The sequence below is a fragment of the Hyaena hyaena genome, unplaced genomic scaffold (genome assembly GCF_003009895.1).
Source record: "Hyaena hyaena isolate Hyena2069 unplaced genomic scaffold, ASM300989v1 scaffold_85, whole genome shotgun sequence".
Classification (NCBI taxonomy): Eukaryota; Metazoa; Chordata; class Mammalia; order Carnivora; family Hyaenidae; genus Hyaena; species Hyaena hyaena.
Window position 1 is genome coordinate 2,830,585 of NW_024080717.1, and position 20,244 is coordinate 2,850,828.

Consider the following 20,244-nt stretch of genomic DNA (forward strand, 5'->3'; position numbering starts at 1 on the left):
CCCCCCCCCCCCCCCGTCCCTGAAGGCGCCCGTCCCCTACCGGGAGGAAGGGAGGCGTCCTCACTGCCAGGCACGGGGGAGTCCAAGACCAGAGGGCTGTGGAAACAAACCTGTTACCTCTCAGGAATTTGCTACCCCAAGCCCGGACTTGTGTCACTTCCTCACAGATTTGTGGCTTCTTTGTCTCGAAGGTATGCAAGCTGCTTGCCTGGGTCACTTCTTGGTCTCCTATCCTACGCGCTCCCGTATGTATGCATTAAATTTGCTTTTCTCCTGCTAATCGGTCATATGTCCGTTTAATTATTAGACTAGCCAAAGAACCCAGAAGTTTTCTGCCCCTACAATGTAATATATTTTTATCTACATGGATACCTTTGTATCTGGACACAGAAAACAAGTAGGTAGCAAATTCCTGAGGTATCAACTGTGGTATTTCACTGGTTAGTGGGATTAGAGGTGTTTTACGTTTTTCTTCTTTTTAGCTTAGTTACATTTTCTAATTTTTTTTTTTTTACAATTAATGCGTATTATTTTTGTAACAAGAAACGGTTCTTCCCTGTTTTCTTAAAAGCCCCGTGGTAGACACGATCATGGAATGAACATTTTTGCCTGCTTTTCGATGCCAATTTTATTACCTGAAGACTCTCAGATCTTAACTGCAAAACCCCAAGAGAACAGTTCCTGGTCGTCCTAGATTATTCTGCTCATAAAAATCTTTAGGAAAGCAGATGCCAGCCCCAAACTGGTGTTAACGTTTACTGGTCTTGTAGGTCAGTCTCAATTTCTCTTGCTTGCAAATTCCCTTCTTATACTGCCCCGCATGGAGACAGAAAGGGAGCCGTTACCATCCTTCATGCAGATTCTCCAGACTTGCAGCTTTAATGTCTCCTTACAGGTGCCTTCCATTTGCTTCACAGATTCCTGCTTTGTTTCCCTTTGAAGCCGTGACATCTTTCCTCTTGATCGGCTGCTGGGCCGCGTTTGGCTGCGACAGCTCTGCGAGGGGACGCCGCTGACATCTAGTGGCTGGAGGCAGGGAGTGCAGAGCTGGAGAAACCCTCGTTTAGAATTACTCAGAAGGTATCATTTGATGCCAAAAATGGCATCCGTTTTCCAGCCCCTTGTAAGAGTTCACCGTAGTATACACAGCGTGCTGGAAAATCTGCTTCATTTAGAACCCCTCCAGTGTGGGAGTCCCCCCGGCAGGTGGGAAGTACAAATCGCCCGTATGCGTTCACACGCTGTTTGGGAAGGGAATGGATGCAGAGGAAACTGCGAGGGGCGGTTCTGTCCCAGGAGGAGCACCTGGTGGCGGGGACACAGAGGTGGAAGGGAAGTTTTCATACACAAGGAAGTGCATTAATTACACGGTAAAAAGCCCCCTTGGGTTAAGGCCACAGATGTTCAGTCCGGGGCACACTCATCGGCAGCTACGTCCTCTGATTCTCCCAGCAGCCTGCCGACAGGGGGAAGGCAGGTATGCTCTGTCCCCATTTCCCGGACAGCCCTGGCGTCCGTCTCCCGCCCCCCTGGCTGGCGTGCCCTGTGGTCAGGCCCGGCCCCCCGCTAGCTCCCTGAGACCATCTATGGAGCAAAAGCATCTGCTCACATTCCCCTCGAGCTCCCTCCCGAAGGAAGAGAAGAGAGCCGGATGGACCTGTCCTAGAAAGCTCTTTGAAAGCACTGTCTCTGGGATACGGTGTTTCACCAGAAGCAAAATTGTCGGAGGCCGGCTCCAGCAGGCCCAGGGGTCCCCGAAGGATGGACGGTGTCGGCGAGAGAGTGAGAGAGCCCCGAGATTCTTTCTGATCACCAGGCAGGCACCTCCGTCCTGTCGGTTTGGGTGTCTTTATTTGAGGGCTCAACAATAACATGACATCAGAAGACAGAATTTTTACAGGGGCTAGTTATTTGTAACAAGATGCTTTAATCAGCGGAAGGTGTACAGAACAGGCTTTACAGAAGTATTCTTGCAGAACCTCCCCATATTCTTGACGTCAGTCCCCCAGATTAAGATACTAACAAACATAACTTAATTTGCACGGGAAGGCCACAAGACAATTTTTAAACACAAGAGGAAGAATGTGTATTAGGCTTGTTCCTAAGTTGCTTGAGCGAGCCTTTTCCTTGATGCTGAATGTGCAGGCACCATGGGGGCCCTGAATGTGTCAGTCTTTGCACCTGGGTTTATGTTTTAGCTCCTCTTATCTATCCTCGTCCCAGCTGCCAGCGTCAGGGAGGGGGTTTGTGGAATGTAGGCCTTGAGGAAGGGACTGCTATGCTTCACCAATTAGCAAAGATACATGTAGTAATTTATGTTCTGCCCTTATCTGTACCTTAACTTTAACTTGGGCTCTTTGTCTCGGGGCCAGGCTCAATTGTAACTCTTATGTTCTTAACCCCTTTCTTTATCTAAGTCTTGGAACTGCAAGGCCCATAGGAAGAGCCTTTTGACAATCACCCACAGAGCTTTCATCCAAAATCTCTTTTGTAAAGCCAGGAATATGCTTTTCCTTATGAGGTATCTGTGTTCAGTCTGTGTTCAGAATATGGGTCTGATATGGAATATTGTGAGGCCTGGTCAATACCAGCAGCCTCATTTCCAACATGAGCCAGTAGTAGCAGAAAGAGATATCAGTGTTCGTTTCTCATGGCAGGAGCTGTGCAAACACTGCCATTTCCTTGCTGTGACTGCCATCCAGAGAGGCCGGTGTGGCTCCCAGCACAAAATCGTCTCCGATATTCTCAAAGAGTAGCACCTCTCGGCATACACCATCTTGAGGTATTATATGACCATCTCACAGTATTAGTATCGGTACTATTTTGCCACGCCTCTGCAAGCCTTGATTTTCCCTTCTGTAAAGTGGGCGGCAGCGGCAGGTGGTACTAAATAGCCACCACCTGAAGGCGCCGTCGGACTTACGTGAGGGATCTGGAAAGACCAAGAGAAAAGTCTACCCGTGTCTACGCTTATCAAAATATCCTCCCACATTTTGAGCCAAGTGGAAAGAGCTCATAGCGACTGTAGAATCAAACATGCACACTCCCAAACCCCCCGCGGCCCAATTTCTTTACAAGCCATCGTCGATCCCCTTAAACCCAGCCTGCGTAAGCCCCGGCTGCTCAGAAATGACTGTTCCCCTTGAGCAAGAATGCAGCGTCGTCAAGCACACAGCAGCCTGTTTTTATTTTCAAATGTGAGATTCCGCCCTCTGTGAAACATTGCATTGATTGCGATTTTTATCAATATTATGTTGGTCACCGATTTTTCGGCGCCCACTTACAGGTTGCACCCAAGGCAAGTCCTTCCCTCACCTCCCCCCCTCACCTCCTCCAAATTCCAGCCCTGAGTAACCGGCAAACTGCTCTGTCAGCGGTGGGTCTGATAACACCCACCCCTGACCCCGTTTCATCCACCTTTAGGTCCTGAGCTCCCGTGGATCTGAACGGACTCTCCAGATGAACGAATAAATGAATGCATCCCCCACACGTAGCGCGGTGCGATGCACGTGGCCAACGTCCTAAAGATGACGGGGAAGCGTGACTGGTGTAGACTAAGTATACACAATCCAGCCTTGCCCAGGCATTCTGGGCTGAGCTCCTGGATCACGAAGGACATCTGAAAGCTGTGAATGTGGAACAGATCACCCCCACATCTATCGAAAGGGACAGCCTTGAATGATGTGACAAGCGGCAGCTTTGAAAGCCTTCCCAATTTTGCAGTAGAGCTGTTGTCCAGCAAGCTGTCACTGTAGGAAGCTGGAGAGGAGCCCGCGCAGCGCTGAGGGCCGAGAGAATCCTCCTCTTGAGAAGCACCATCCTGTTTTCCTCTCTGACAATAAAAACCTACAGCGTGTCCCTTTTCTCTGTGGGTGCCAGGAAGCTCAGATTGCACTAAACCAGTTCAGCCTGACCGTCCCCTTGCACTGTGCTGGCTGAGGTTGAACAGCGCAGCTCTCTAAGGGCAGAGATGGGGGAGGGGGGGCTTGGTTGGTGGTGTTTGTAGATTACCGAGCGTGAGCTCTCCAGCCGTGGCTGACTGCCAGTGTACTGGCCATGAACTTGGAAAATGACAGAGTATCTGCCCTGTCCGTATGCAGGCAATACAAATACACTGTTTTATTGTACCTGGGGAAGGGGCACCTCTTCTCACTCAGGACCTGATCTTTGAGGCAAGTTGTTACTCATCCAAGCGCTTTAGACCAGATCTAGGATTCTGGTCAAACTGTTCTGTTTCGGCATGGTAGCCGCTGGCCACAGGGGGCTATTTACAGTTAAATTAACTGAAATTAATAAAACCTAGAAGTCAGTTCCTCCGTCACACTGGCCACATGTCAAGGGCTCGAGAGCTACGTGCAGCTAGCGGCTACACCGTTTTAGTGCAGATACAGAATAATTCTGTCATCGTCAGTTTTTTTTTTTTTTTTTTATTTCTAGGCGCGAGAGAGAGACAGCGTGAGCAGGGGAGGGTCAGAGAGAGAGGGAGTCACAGACTGAAACAGGCTCCAGGCTCTGAGCTGGCAGTCAGCACAGAGCCAGACGAGGGGCTCGAACCCACAAACCGCGAGATCATGACCTAAGAGAAAGTCGGACGCTTAACCGACTAAGCCACCCAGGCGCCCCTCGTCAGTTCTATTATGTGCTACAAAGCATTTCTTTTAAACTGCTTCCATTGCAATAAAACAATTTGTGTTTATTACCCAGGGGATTCCGCCTGTAATCGCCGGGTAGGAGAAGCAATCTGGCCAGAGTGTCTGTTCGTGGGGAGGGCGGAAACCACGGATTCCAGAAGACTCCGTGCCTCCAGCTGCACGCCCCGGGCCAGACGTTTCCAGATGCCACAAGAGGGACACCCTCTGCCTTTGCACTTTGCTAGGGGCCTGCAAATCTTGTTCCAGCGCCAAAGCAGACTGATCACTTGTTTCCAAGCAAAATTTGCACTGCACATCACCACACATGTGACAAGAGAACGGGGCCCTTCAAAGATGAGCACTTCTGGGCTCAGCTGAATAATGGCCCCTCCCCAAAGATATTAACACTCTAATTCCATGTGTCATCTCACATGGCAAAAGGAGCTGGGTGGCTGTGATTAGGTTAATGCTCTGGAGCTGGAAGATGACCCAGGCTTATGGGGGGGGGGGCGATGTCATCACAAAGGTCCTTATAATAAGGGGGAGGTGGAAGGGTCGGAGTCAGAGAGGGCGATGTGCCCACAGAAGCAGAAGTCAGCCACACGGTTGTAGCCGCTACACTGCTGGCTGGGAAGGGGGGGCGGTGCAGGAGCCAACAAATGCACGTGGCCTCTAGAAGCCAGAAAAACCAAGGACACAGATGCTCTCCTAGAGCCTCTAGAAGGAACGCAGCCCTGAGACTTCCGACCTCCATCCAGAACTGTGGGAGAATAAATCCGGGTTGTTTTAGCCGCGGAGTTTATGGTCATTTGTTACAGCAGCGAGAGGTACCGTACAAAGCCTCGATTCGTGGATCCACCCGGTTCGTACTGATCGCACACCCAGTGTGCACCCCACACGGCAAGGCCCAAGGGCCAGCGATGCTTTGGCATGACCCGGTGCCTCTGCCCTCAGGGGTTACAGTCTTTGGGGAGACAGCCACGAAATGGGACTTTCCATAGCGGGCAGTGCTCCCGCGAGAGAAGTGTTGGGCTATGGGGAACGTGCTGTTCGGCGCCGAATCGGGTGCCCCCAAATTCATATGCGGAAGCCCCGCCCCTAGGGCCTTAGATGTGAGTGTGTTTGGAGACCGGCACTTTAGAGAGGTGATCAAATTCAAACGAGGTCATCAGGTTGCGCCCTAACCCAGGGACAGGTGTCTTGATGAGAAGAGGAAGGCGCCGGGCCACAGGCACCAAGGGACGGCCACGGGAGGACGTGCCAAGAGGACCGTCATCTGTGAGCCAAGGACGGAGAAGAACCCAACCCTGCTGGCACCTTGACCTTGGCCTTCCAGTGTCCAGAACTGTTGAGAAAATGAATTTCTGCTGGTCTAATACATAAAGTAGAGGGACCGAATTTATTCAGGGATGGACACCACTTCCCGCCTCCTTGAGAAAGCGGCTGGTTAGCCTACCTAAGGGTGAGCGGAATCACACACCAACTAGGGGGACACGGGGGTGGCGGGCGAGAGGGAGGGCGGCGTGTGTCTGAAGGCATCAGGAGGGGGGCACTTTATGCCACAGGAATGGGGAAAATTTGATTTGGCCACCGTAGTGCTCAAATATTATTATTATTACTTATTTTAGAGAGAGAGAGAGTACGCGTGAGTGGGGGAGGGGCAGAGGCAAAGAAAGAAGCAGAAGCAGGCTCCACCCTTAGCGCAGAGCTCGACACAGGGCTCGACGCCACGACCCAGGGATCATGACCTGAGCCAAAGTCAAGACTTGGACACTCAACCGACTGAGCCACTCGGGTGCCCCCAAATGCATTTTTAAAAAATTCTTTTAAAAAAGAGAATAAAAAAAATAAGGCTATCCCTACAGATAAAAACACGCCAGGAAGACGTGATCACAAGACAGATAAAAAGTGTAATCTGAAGATTTCAGTGTGAGAGCAAAAAGTTAAGAAAACACTACCTGAGAGAAAAGTACTTGTACTTTTCGAAGTAGAAAAACTCAGAAATGAAAGGGTGGGACTCAGCAAAGGCTGAGAAACACAAGAGCGAGAACAGGAGGAACACAATGATGATAAATGCAAAACATAGTATTTTAAATATTGAAAGGCAAAGAGAAATAGCAAAACTCAGAAGGAAAGGTGGAGCTGAAAGGGTTTTGAGAGAAAGTGACAAAAATAAAAAACAGGCAAAGAAGAGCCAGCGGGAGAACCCAAGGAAGCGAAAAGAAAGCAGGAGACACAGGGGCGCCCGGATGGCCCAGTTGGTTAAGCGTCCGACTTCAGCTCAGGTCATGATCTCACGGTTTGTGGGTTCGAGCCCCGCGTCGGGCTCTGTGCTGACAGCCAGCTCAGAGCCTAGAGCCTGCTTCGGATTCTGTGCCTTGCCTCCCTCTCTCTCTGCCCCTCCCCTGCTCACACTCTGTCTCTCTCTCTCTCTCTCTCTCTCAAAAATAAATACATTTTATTTTTAAAAAAATAAAAACCTCTCAAGCTAGAAGATGACTTTTTTAAATGACAGAAATGAGATCAATAATATTAATAAATGTAAATAGCCCCTCATAACCCATGTAAAAAGGTTAAAACATTTTTAGAACACCTAACAAAGCAGAATATAATGATCTGTGTAGAAACAGATGCAGCTGAAAGAGAAAGACTGAAATAAATGATGTATGAAGATGCACAAGGAAAGCACAAATACAGTGAAAGGATCGCATTTGCATATCGGGGAAGGAGGAATTCCCAGCAGAAAGCATTTGGAGAGACGAAGGCCATTTCACCGTGTGCAAGGTTACGACGCACAATGGAGATTTTGAGAGTCACTAACGTTTGTGTGCCTAATAACATGGCAACTGCTTTCAGTAGACACGATTGGTGGTGGAAGGAAAAATGGAAACCCTGCCAGCCATCCTCAGTGGGTCCAGGACGGCTCAAGTAGACAAGACGTGAGTAAAGACCCAGAAAACCAGACAAGATCAATGATACAGAGCTCAGCTATGTATTATGTGCAGTGGGTTGAGTTGTGTCCCCCCAAATTCAGGTCCACCGGAACTTCAGAATCTGACCTTATTTGGAAATAGCGCCTTTGCAGATATATTATTTAAGGATCTTCAGGACAAAATCTACAGGGGGCCATAAATCCAACGACTGGTGTTCTTTAAGAGAAAGGAGAGGAAATTTGTTGACTGCGAGACACAGGAAGATGACACAGAGCGTGGAGGGATACGGCCACGAGCCCAGGGCCACCTGGAGCTACCAAAAGCTGAAAGAGGCAGGAAGGCTCCTTCCCTGGTCTCTAAATGTGTGAGATAACAAGATGTCTGTTGTTTGAAGCCACCTGGAATGTGGTGACGTATTACGGCAGCCCTAGGAAATTAGTGTCGTATGCATGTAAGTCAATCAACCAATTTCTAAACCCTAATCATACAGAATATGCTGACTACCATGGACCACAAAGAAAACCTCAATACATTCCAAAGAATAAACATAACACAAACAGGATTTTTCTATTTTGCCACGAAACTAAAAATGAATAAAAATCAGTTAAGACTCTCATATCTGGATTTTTTTTTAACAGAACAGGCCAGAGGTGGGGTTTTTTTTTTTTGTTTTGTTTTTAAGTTTTATTTATTTATTTTGAGAGAGAGAGAGCAAGAGAGCAAGTGAGAGAGGGGCAGAGAGAGGGTGAAAGAGAATCCCAAGCAGGCTCCACACTGTCAGCACAGAGCCCGATGCGGGGCTCAAACTCAAGAACCATGAGACCATGACCTGAGCTGAAATCAAGAGTCAGACACTTAACCGACTGAGCCACCCAGGCAGCCCTCTGGGAAGATGTTTTAAAGACATGTTCATAACGCTTTGGGGTCAAAGCGGACACACAAAGTTAAACTATAGAATTTCTTAGAGATAATAATGAAAACTCAACAAATGATTTGACAAGAGAAAACGTATAGCGCTACATTGGTTTAGCGTTATACGACTTCAAATAAACACATCCAACTCAAACAACTACCCAAATGAAGCAACTATAGAAGACACAAGAAAACAAAGGATTCGTAGAAATGAAAGCAGTATTTCATGAGTCATAAGACAGAAAAGGTTTTTGTTACAATTTGTAACAATTTTACTAATTCTAGTAAAATCAAAAGTTGGTTCTATTTATTTGCTTTTTCTTTAAGACAAACTCACGACCCTGAGATCAAGTCACAAGCTCTGCCAACTGAGCCAGCCAGGCGCCCCAAGCTGGTTCTCTTTAAAAAACAAAAAAAAGAGTCGCAAAATAATTCAATAACTGACATAATCAAGGAAAAAAACACACATAGAGAGAGTCGGAAGTGCCAGGGGGAAAGAACTGTCAAAAGGAACCACCAAACATTCTTCTGTGTGCTCTTGACAAACAAAGAGGAAAACAGATGAAATGCATCATTTTTAAGAAAAATGCAACCTAACCAAAATTGACCTCGGGGCCCCTGGGTGGCTCAGTCGGTTAAGCGTCCAACTTTGGCTCAGGTTATGATCTCGCGGTTAGTGGGTTAGAGCCCCGCGTCGGGCTCTGTGCTGGCAGCTCAGAGCCTGGAGCCTGTTTCAGATTCTGTGTCTCCCTCTCTCTCTGCCCCTCCCCCATTCATGCTCTGTCTCTGTCTCAAAAATAAACTATTAAAAAAAAAAACAAAAAAACCCAAAAAAAACAAAAACCAAAATTGATCTCAAGAGGCAGGTCTAAAGACCTCAATTTCCATTGAGGAAATAGAGAAAGTGATTTATAGAGCTCCTCTGTGATTAAAAAACAACAACAAAAAAACAACCAAAAAAACCCCAAAACACAGAGTGCACCCAAATGGTTTCCCAGCAGAACTCTTTCAAACTTACCCTTTCGGAGCCAAGACAAAGAAGAAAAGCTTCCACATTTTCTTTAGAAAGTATAGCATTGACCATCAACTCGGCAAAGACTGCGCTAAAAAAAAGCAGCATAGCAATGTAAAACTCAGAAATATAATTCTAGCAAACCAAATCCAAAGCACATTAATGTCTATCTATCACGGCCAAATGGAATTTATTTTACAAAAGGTCTCCGAAAGGAAACCCGGGAATATAATCAATCATATTTTTAGAGCTTAGGAGAATCATATGATCATTTCAATAGATGGAGAAAAGGAATTTGAAAACCCCAATACCCGTTCCTGTTGAAAACACTCAAGAAATTAGAAATCGATGGGCTCATCGTTAACATCAAAATGTGCGTGTGAAATTCACCTCCTGAAGCCAACGTTTTATTTAATGGGGAAACGGTAGCTTTTTCAGTGAGGTCTGAAAAAAAGGCAGGGAGCCTTGTATATAGCATTTATCTTATCTTTATTTTCTGTCTTTATCCACGTAAAGACAGAAAATGAAAATAGGCCAAAACCTATCGAGAAACACCTAAAATAACTGGGTGTTATATGGAAACCAACTTGACAATAAACTATGAAAGAAAAAAAAAGAAAAAAAAGTTCAACACCACTAACACTCAGAAACCTGCAGATCGAAACCACGATGAGATGTCAGCTCACACCTGTTTGGATATCTTTTTCCAGAAATAGGAAGTGGCTAACAAGCGAGGATATGGGGAAATTGGAGTTTATATACACTTTTGGTCAGAATATAGAATGCTGTGACCACTATGGAAAATAGTGTGGAGTTCTCACAAAAATTAAATACAGAACTAATATATCAATCCCACTTTTGGCGTATTTGCAAAACAACTGAAATCAAAATCCCAAAGGTACACCAGAAACCCCATGTTCATTGCAGCATTATTCACAATAGCCAAGATACAGATATAACCTAAATGTGTATCAACAGATAAAGAAAATGTGGTAAATACATACAATGGAATATTATTCCGCATCAAAATAAGAGGAAATCCTGCCACTGGCGACAACATGAACAAACCTGGAAACAATAATGCTAAGTGAAATATACCAATCACAGAAAGATAAATCATGTAAGATTCCACTTATATGAGCTACTGAAAATAATCAAAATCATAGAGGTGGAGAATAGAACTGTGGTTACCAAAGGCTAAGGAAGGGGGAAATGGAGAACTGTTTTCCAATTGGCATAAAATTTCTGTTATGCAAGATGAATAATATCTAGAGATCTTATTATACAACAAAGGACCTTTAGTTAAAAACGTGATGTTGTGGACTTAAAAATGTGTCAGAGTCTAGATATCATGTTCAATGTTCTTACAAAGAAAATACAAACAAAAACAAAAGAACATAAGGAGATTCTTTTAGGTGATTGATATGTTTACCGCCTTGGCCATGGTGATGGTATCATGCATGTGTTATGTGTAAACTCTTCTAGATGCACATAATAAATATATGCAATTTTAAAATATCAATCATACCTCAATAAACCTAAAAAAAGGAAAAAGAAGAGAAACATCTAAAATATAAGTGAGTAAAACTGTAAAGCATTCCCGAAAGATACAAAATTAGTCTTGACCAAATGGAATTATATAATAGATTGTCCTGGCGAAGAGGATCCAACATCATAAAGATGTCAGCTCTCCCTAATCTGTACATTTCATGCAATCCTGGATAATGATTCCATCACTTCCCTCCACTCCTGGGGCTAGACAAATTAGAAAATCCTTTTGGAAGAACTAAGCAAGAATAGCTGAGAAAATGCTGAGAAAGAAAGAAAGGGAGAGAGAGGGAGGGAGGGAGGAAAAAGGAAGGAAGAAGGAAGGGAGGAAGGGAGGAAGGAAGGAAGGAAGGAAAAGGAAAGAGAGTCAGCCCTAACATAATAAAACAGATCAAAAAGCTTCTATACTGAAACCAGTGTCCAACACATTTAGACTCTGCTGAGATGTTCTTTCTCCTCTCTGAAAGTGGCAACCACTCGCCAGGTGACAACATGCTATGGGTGACACTGTGGGGAACTGTGGCCTACAGTGCCGGTAAGAACACGAAATGGCACAGCCCCCAGCAGAGAAACGTGGTGATACCCCTCAAAGCCCCATATGCAGTTACCCGGGAGCCGGAGCCCCCACTGCTAGGGACTGACCCCTCAAAAAGATGTCTGCAGAAGGCTTTTCATTGCTGAGTTCTAGAAGAAGACTAGAAACCCCAGGAGACCGTCGCATAAACTAGGGCACATGCACCAGTGCAGTGTGCAGGGATACACGGGAAAGGGGGAGCCTCTACGCAGCGCTCTGGGGGAGCTGCGGATCTGGTGAGCATATCTCGCGTGCGGGATGGGCGCGAATTTGGGGGAGCCAGGGGACAGATGGTAGTGGGTTGAATGGTGGCCCTCTTTGACCTGTGAACGTGACCCTATGTAGAAAAAGGAGTCTTTGCAAAGGTAAAGATGGAGTTGAGATCCTCTAGGCTTAGCCCTGAATGCAAGGACGCGTGTTGCGAGAAGAGACAGAAGAGAAGACAGAGGGGCGCGGAGAGGGTGATGGAGACGGGGGGTGGTTGGGGGCGTGGCTCTACCGCCAGGAACTCCGGGCTTCGGGGGGACCCTCAGACACCCCTAGACCTCCTCCCCCCAGAGCCTTCAGACGGAGCCCTGCCCTGCCAACTCCTTGGTTGCAGACTTCTGGACTCTAGAACTAGGAAAGAATAAATTTCTGTTGCTTTAAGCCACCAAGTTTGTGGTAAATTGTTACAGCGCCAATACGGATGCTGAGATATTTTTAGGTGTGAGATGCCAGGCGGAGAAAAGTGTGTCTGGTGTGCTACCGTTTATCGGGGAGGGGAGTGAGCAAAAACACAGACGTGGACATCTTTGTGGGTATATATATATTCACACGTATGTATGTGTACAGCCTGCATATATGCCTGTGTATGCACTTACATAAGCTTACGTATCTGCTTATGTTACACAATGAACAATGCAAGGAAAAGCAGTATTTCCTAAACGGTGACCTGTAAGGAGAGTGGAAAATACTGGGGAGAAGGGCAAGAGTAAACACAACTCCTCCGAATATATCTTGTTCGTCTTTGGAACCATGTCAATATTTTACGTAATTAGAAAATAAGTTTTAGGAGCGCCTGGGTGGCTCGGCTGGCCTAGGGTCCAACTCCTGATCTCAGGTTAGGTCTTGTCCTCAGGGTCGTGAGTTCAAGCCCTGCCTTGGGCTCTGTGCTGGGCGTGAAACCTACTTAAAAAAAGAAATAGAGCTAGAACTCGAACTAAAATAACAACAAAATAATAAAATAGTAAGCCAGAATAAAAACGTAAAGTCCAAAATAAAGGGAAACACGTGTACCCAGCTGATAGTCCCATAGGATGGAAAGATTCCAAGTTACTTTAAAAGGCAGTAAATTTGAATACATATTCCTTGTGAGATACACCTTAAAAACAAAATTAACTGGGGGGGGGGGATGCCCGTTTCTAGTAATTATATTATTGGTGGTCATGTTCATTCCGTTATTCTGAAACTGTGGTGTGTGTACGATATAGGATAATGCAGAGGAGTAACTATGTGATGTTTTGTCATCCCTTTATCCTGGAGAAAAAAAAAAAAAAAGAAAATACCGCCTACTTAAAAGGCTTAAAAACAACGCCCAGCCCACTTCCGGGTCGTGTGGAACAGCGAGGGGACCGGCTGAAACTTCCAGGGACAAAACCAAAAACGACCCAGGAGCCAACCAGGAAAGGTCCCCCCGCCAAAGACGGGAGGATTTAAGCATCAATAAGGATAACAAGTCGAATGGATTTAAAGCACACCAAACATACTTAAATTCTGTGTTGATAATAATGATACGAAGAAAATTATGTCTTTTTGTTTTCAAAAGCCAAGAAGAAATCGGCGACCAGTGTACAACGCTAGGAAAATGATTCATTATTTTCAAAACTGGTCGAGAAAAAAAAATTAAGCGTCTATCTTGCTTTACCCATACAAACTGTACCACTAGGTTACCAAATAGATGGGCTTCTCTTTATAAAGGTGTTTCAAAGAAAGTTTAAAAAAATTGATAGCATTAGAGTATCATCATTTTGCAACCTTAGTGAGTTGATGGATTTAGGTATCGATTACCAAGTTTCCAACATTACAAAAAAGACACTGGACCACCTGATGGATGAAAATAGGAATTCCTGCCACTCGTTCCCCTCCCCTGCCCGATCCCCCAGAAAAGGGAAAGAACTGACCTGGAATCTGAGTGAACTTGTAGATTCAACAACAGCTTTTTTCCCCAAGTTCAGAGGAACACTTACAAAAAAATTTTTTTGAGATAGCCAGTGTGAGCAGGGGAGGGGCAGAGAGAGAGGAAGGCGGAACCCAAGCAGGCTCCATGCTGTCAGCGCAGAGCCCGATGTGGGGCCCTAACTCCTGATCCGTGAGATCATGACCTGAGCCGAAATCAAGAGTTGGGACGCTCAACTGACCGAGCCACCCAGGCACCTCCGGAGGGACACTGCAAATGCCAGAACATGGGAGGCCCAGATCCTGTAAAGACAGACAACCACAAGGAGATACGACTTCACACCTACTAGGATGGCCATGGTCAAAATGATGTAACAAGCGCTGGCCAGGAAGTGGAGAAATCAGAAGCCGTGCACCTCGCTGGTGGGAATGTGAAATGGTGCGGCTGCTCGGAAAACAGTCCGGCAGCTCTCCAAAAAGTTAACTACAGGGTTACCGTCTGACCCGACAATTTCGCTTCTAGGTGCAGGCCGAAGAGAAAGGAAAACATACGTCCGTCCGCACAAAGACTTGAACGCGAATGATGGAAGCAGCATTGTTCATACTGGCCGAAGAGCGGAAGCAACCCAAATGTCCATCGGCTGGTGAGCGCATAAACAAAGTGCGGTCTATCCACACAGTGGAATATTCTTCAACAATAAAGAGGAATGAAGTCCTGATGCCTTCTACAATGTGGATGAACTTGGGAAACCCAATGCTGAGTGAAGGAAGCCAGACACGAAGGCCATGCACTGCATGATTCCATTTATAGGAAATGTCCAGAATAGACAAATCCAGAAAGCCAGAAAATAGGTGACAGAATTCGGGGGTGACTGTTAACGGGTACCAGGTTTCCTGCTGGGGTGATGAAAAAGTTCTACTATTGATTGTAGTGATAACCTGCACAATTGTGAATATCCCCAAAACCGACGAGTTGCATGCTTTAAACAGTGAACTATACGGTATGTGAATTCTATCTCTAGAAAACTGTTATCTATATACTGAAGTGCACGTAATTACATTTTTCTTTCAAAAAAAAATCACACCTTTCCATTCTGTTCTTAAGGCAGGTTAGTTTAATTTTATAGAAGGAATACTTTCCAACAATACAAATGACACAAGTAGGGAACAGTGACAAAAACAGAGATGAATACTGATTATAACTTATCCCCACGACAGAAAGTTATTTCAGCAGTGACAATTCAACGATCAGGTGATGCGAAGGCCAAATTCCCTTTTACTCGTCGCACTGGACCAGACCCGCCGGTAAAACACAGCGGCTTTCTCCTCCCACGGCACGGTGACGGTGACGGGCAAGTTCAAACCGAAGATGAAAACACCTCTTAGAACGACAGGCCTTCACTTTTCTGGCACGTGGGAGATTTTCCGGGGGGTGGCAGTCTTAACTAGACAGAAGCTGGAAACACAGGTCACGAGAGACAAGCCAGTGTTGGTGCTTCCTGTCCTCCGGCCAGCTCGGCTGGTCTCTGTCGCTGTCCCTGGGCCCTTTCCGGCCCATCACCCTCCACCTCCTCCATCTGGCTGGCTTCTCCTTCCGGGCGCACTCTGGTCCCGTTCAGGTGCAAAGACGGGCCCTCGCAGGGATGCGGGAGAAGTCACGGGAGAGGTGACAAACGCAAGTACCCCTTGGGCCGGCACCAGAAGAGGGACTGGATTTAAAACCAACAAAATCACCAACCCTGGGGCGCGGGCGCACTGCCGACAGAACGCTGCGTACGCCGGGCAGTGACGTTTCTGTGAAAGCCCTGGTGTGCAGGCCTTCCGTATCGGCACGGTGGCCCTTGCCCACGCTGCTGCCGAACGGAGGTTGCCAGAAAAGCATCCGCACATGCAGGCAGCGGTGTGCCCAACACGGGCGTGCTGTGCCCTCCACACACCCAGGTCCGGCGGCAGGCGCGTCTCCGTTGGAGCTGGAAGTTTCGTCAGCTGGGGGCACAGAACGGCCGGTCCCTGTCGTCACCTGCTCGGCCGGGCTGTCCGCTACGGGGCGAGGACTGATCTCTGTTGTGGGTTATGTACGCAAAGAAATCAGAAAAAAAAAAAAAAAAAAAAGAAAGCAAGCAAAAAAGCAAGCGAGGCTAGAGGCACAAATGCAGGGCAAGAGCTGGGCACTGCGAACGCACGGTCTCCAGTCCCAGCACCGCTGACAAACGCCACTGCCTGTGACAGGTCTGCGTCAACGAAATGCTTTTACAAAACTCATGGTTAACAAATGTAAGAAGGCAGGCAGGTTATATGAAGGGGCGGTTACAGCCTAATGAGAAGAGCGAGACACTGATTAAGGGGCGGGGGGGGGGCATTTCCCAGGGAGAGGCAGAAAGATATAGGCAGAGTTCTGTTTCCTTTTTACGTTCCAGGTGACCCACCTCGCTTACTTCTCTGAGGCCTCGTAAAGGAGAGTGCATTTCATATATAATAAATACGTATTAGGCAAAATATTTATATCATTTGGCATTTTAAAAGAATATTGGTATATTTTTATTACATAATTTTTTTTTTTTTTTTTTGCCTCCTGAACTACTTCTAAGATTTCTTAAGAAATATCAGGTAGAGTCCAGTATTGGGAGGGGGGCGGGTTTTGGTTTAAATCAAATACTCTCCTATAAGAGACTAGCTGGGTAATTGTCGTTACCCACGGATACTTCCACAATAAAAGCGCCTTCCGAGGCCATCACTTCTAGGTCATAACCGCTATGTCCATCCGTGGATTCACGGAGTCTCGGAACATGCCTGCTCCTGGTTCCCGTCACTCCCCTTCAGGGCACGGTGGTGGCACAGGACCTTCACAACCGCCTCGTTGGTCAAGGTCAGGTTGGGGGGGGTGGGCAGGGAGCAGCCTCGGAAGGCATGGCGGAGGCGAGCAGGGCGGATAGCCAGCACGGACAGGCAGGCTTAAGGCCAGGATGTGGGGGCTCGGGGGGCCGCGTCAGATGGGGGGGGAGGGGCGCACAAGGACGCGCGGAGAGACGGCTGGATGCGAGGCGCGTGGCACGCAGTGCGCACGGGACACAGCTCTGCGTACGACCTGGCCCCGAGCCACCGCAGCGTGCACGCGGTGCACGGTGCACACACACGAGAGACGGCTACAAGCGATGGACTGAGCACAGAGCGTTTGCGTTTTGGGTGTCAGACACAAAACCGGCCCCAAAGTTCCGTTCTGCTGCATGACAAATACTGAAGCACACAATTTTAGTCTTAAAATACATCTCAACGTCAGTATTTTCCTTCAAGGAAAAAAAAAAGTACTATAAATAAATTACAATACAGTGAATTTGCCTGAACTCACTTTGTTTCTGTCTTCCAGCCTTTAAGTCAAATAAAACAGCGTAAAAACTGTACACTCTTAACACGATAGCTGATCTTTTATAAAATAACCTGTCTTCAGAGATGTCAATTTCACAACGAGGGACCCCTGTTGCCGTCACTATTATAAAATATATACGTATAGATAAAGGTGTGGGTTTTTTTTTTTTTTTTTACAAAATGTGTATATTAATAGCTTTGCACAAATATTTTAAAGACAAATGTAGCTAGTCTAAACTTCATGAAAATAAAACAGGCAGATAAATACTTCATGTGTACAAAGCGCTGTATCAAACATCGTCGGCAGGCAGAGGAGGTACGTTAATCCTTGGTCTTGTGAAAAATGCTATCTTCTCCCTGGGGTTGGAAAGAGTGACAGGTTAGAAGCTGATCTAAATGCAATGAAAGCCAGTGGGAGGCTCTCATATCCACGACGGCCTTTCTTACTCATATAAGAAAAAATGAATTTAAATTCCTAACGACGCATCTGTTTGTATACAGTTGCTGTAAATGCTGACAGGGATTATGAGGCCCCGTGAGGACAAGCTAGGACGGTGCCTGGCATACAGCAGGTGCTCCGTAAATGTCTGCTTGATTAACAAATGAAAAGCTCGACAAATGAAGGAGTTCTAAACCATGATTGAGGGAAGGCGGTTATAGTGTTTTATGGTCTTTTACGACGGCCACATGAGAATTCAGTGTATAAAAAAATTAAGGCTAAACGGCACAGATTACTCAGCCATAGAAAGGAGTGAAGTATGGACATGAGTCACAATACAACATACGTGAACTTCAAACACATTATCCTAAGTAAAAGCAGCCACGCACAAAGGTCACATCCCGTGTGGCCCCACTTTACGTGCAATGTCCAGAACTGGCAAAGCCAGAGGGACCGAAAGGAGCCCGGGGGTGCCAGGGGCCACGGGGGGCCGCGGGGGAGAGGCACGGGCAGCAGCTGCTTAGTGGGGATGGGGTTTCCTTCTGGGGTGAAGCGAAGGTTTGGGAACTGGACAGCGGGGGCGGCCGTACAACACGGCGACTGTACTGAACGCCGCAGAGGTGCTCGCTTGAAAATGGTGACTTTCATGCTTTGTGAATTTCACCTCAATCTTTTAAAAAGTCAGACACAGAAGAATGTAGACCTAACTGTAATTCTCCTCATATGAAAAGCAAAGACAGAAAACTAACGTATGCTATTCAAATCGGGGGGTGCTCATGTTTCATTCTTGCCCTGTGGTTTCAATAAAAAGTGAAGTGAAAAGGCAAAGGTGATATGTGTGTATATGTGTGTAAGCCCCTGTGCTGGTCACAACGGCAGATATTTGGAAAGGGTATAAAACAGGCAAATTCTATCTTACATGAAACACGACAGCCAGAAAAGAGAACAGATTACGTGGCAACCCAGGATATTTTCATTAAAAAACAGAACACTGAATGCAAACCTGAACCCACGTTATGATCGCAAGCAGCATGAAAAACACCGAGTTTTAGGCCCAGAGGAGCAGCGGGAGAAAACCTCAAGATGCTGATGGCAGTGGGGATTCCGGGTTGATCCCGGGCTGTCCGTGGGGTGAATGCGTCTACTTTTTGCGTTATGACGACGAGGCGGGACAGTACGGAGAAGGCACGGAAGGGGCCGCGACGGTCTCTACCTGAAGGTCTGCACCTGGACGGGCTCCTTGTGGTTCTGCCCTCGCAGCTGCCAGACCCCTTTGGAGGCCTTCCTCAGCATCTTCTCAGCTGCCTGTTCCTGATGGAAGTCAAGTTTGGTCTGTCTTGTCTGGAAGAGCAGTAGCGGATGAACAAGGCGCTGTTACTAAGCCGCTCCCAGCCATGGGGTCGCAGAGGGGAGAAAGGCCTGCCCCGTCCACACACACAACAGCCCCCCTCCGCCCCCACAACAGGGAATCTTCACAGAGGCTCCTGGGGTCCCGGGGTGGGGTTCATGCCTTGCAGATACCCGACCCGGAATGTTCCGCCACAAAGCGGGGGAATGGCGATGCCGGCAGGAGGGTCCGTGGGTCCCTCCGTCCAGTGCCTCCCCCGCAACCCGAGGAGGCTGCAAAAGTCGTGTGTCGGCCCATGGAGGGAGGAACCCAGCTCCGTCACGCGAGCACCCGGATCGTTTCAAGAGCCGTGTCCTCAGCATGACCGGGCAGGCCCGGATGCCGGAGGGCCGGCGAGGCCGGCGCCCCGCTTCTCACCTGCCTCTCGGCCTCCTTCAGCAGGCTGCGGAACCGCTCGTCGCGCAGCACCCAGTGTGGGAGGTCGGTCTGGCCTCGGAGCTGCGCGTCCTCCAGCCGCTGCCTCAGCTCGCGGAGGGCGCAGATCTCCTCGTTCAGCTGCCGCTGCCGCGTTCTCGAGGCCTGGAGATCCAGCTCCAGGTCCAGGGACGTGCGGGCCATAAGCTCGGCCAGGGAGGGCCTGCAGGGCTGCGGTGCCGGGGGCGGGGGGAGTCGGCTGTGAGCACACGCACTGCCTGGGCACAGGGTGGGGGTGGGGGTGGGGGAGCTTGGGCCCCCGCGGGGTTCTCCCATGTGGACCTGGGAAAGGTGAGGCCCGGCGGCCGCACAGGTGGGAGGTGCTTCTCCATGCGTGGAAGTGAAATAAACCACAGATGTGGGCGGGGCTAACTTAAGGCTCCAGGTTAGTATCAAGTGAGGGACGCAAACGGCCTGCTTTACTGACGACCTATGCAGTTGCAAAAGTGTGGAGAAACAGACCCTCTCAGATGGAGCTGGTGGCTCAGAGATGGGTACAACCTTAATGAATTCATGTACAATCTTTCTGAGGTTCTGCCTGACAACATACATCAGGCCACGAAACGTATATTTTCTTTGGTTATGAAATTTCATTTTGACTTGCATTAAAATTTTTTAATGTTTATTTTTCAGAGAGAGAGAGAGAGAGAGAGCAAGAGCACAAGCAGGGGAGGGGTAGGGAGAGAGGGAGACACAGAATCCAAGGCAGGCTCCAGGCTCAGAGCACTCAGCACAGAGCCTAACATGGGGCTTGAACCCACAAACTGCGAGATCATGACCTGAGCCGAAGTCAGACGCTTAATTTCGGCTCAGGTCATGATCTCACAGTTCGTGAGTTCAGGCCCCAGTGCAG

The 20,244-nt window shown here is 47.7% G+C and overlaps 1 protein-coding gene across 1 annotated transcript in view; it reads right to left on the reverse strand.

Moving 5' to 3' along the window:
* Positions 1 to 14,859: 14,859 nt before the first annotated feature.
* WWC3 (WWC family member 3) overlaps positions 14,860 to 20,244 on the reverse strand; it is a 113,965-nt gene continuing 108,580 nt past the window's right edge. Inside the window, exons 21-23 of the mRNA XM_039234249.1 lie at positions 19,335 to 19,562; positions 18,783 to 18,910; positions 14,860 to 17,487 (exon numbers count right to left, since the gene is read on the reverse strand). Of these exons, the coding sequence (XP_039090180.1) occupies positions 17,421 to 17,487; positions 18,783 to 18,910; positions 19,335 to 19,562 (423 nt within the window). The 3' untranslated portion in view covers positions 14,860 to 17,420. The remainder of the gene's footprint in view (positions 17,488 to 18,782; positions 18,911 to 19,334; positions 19,563 to 20,244) is intronic.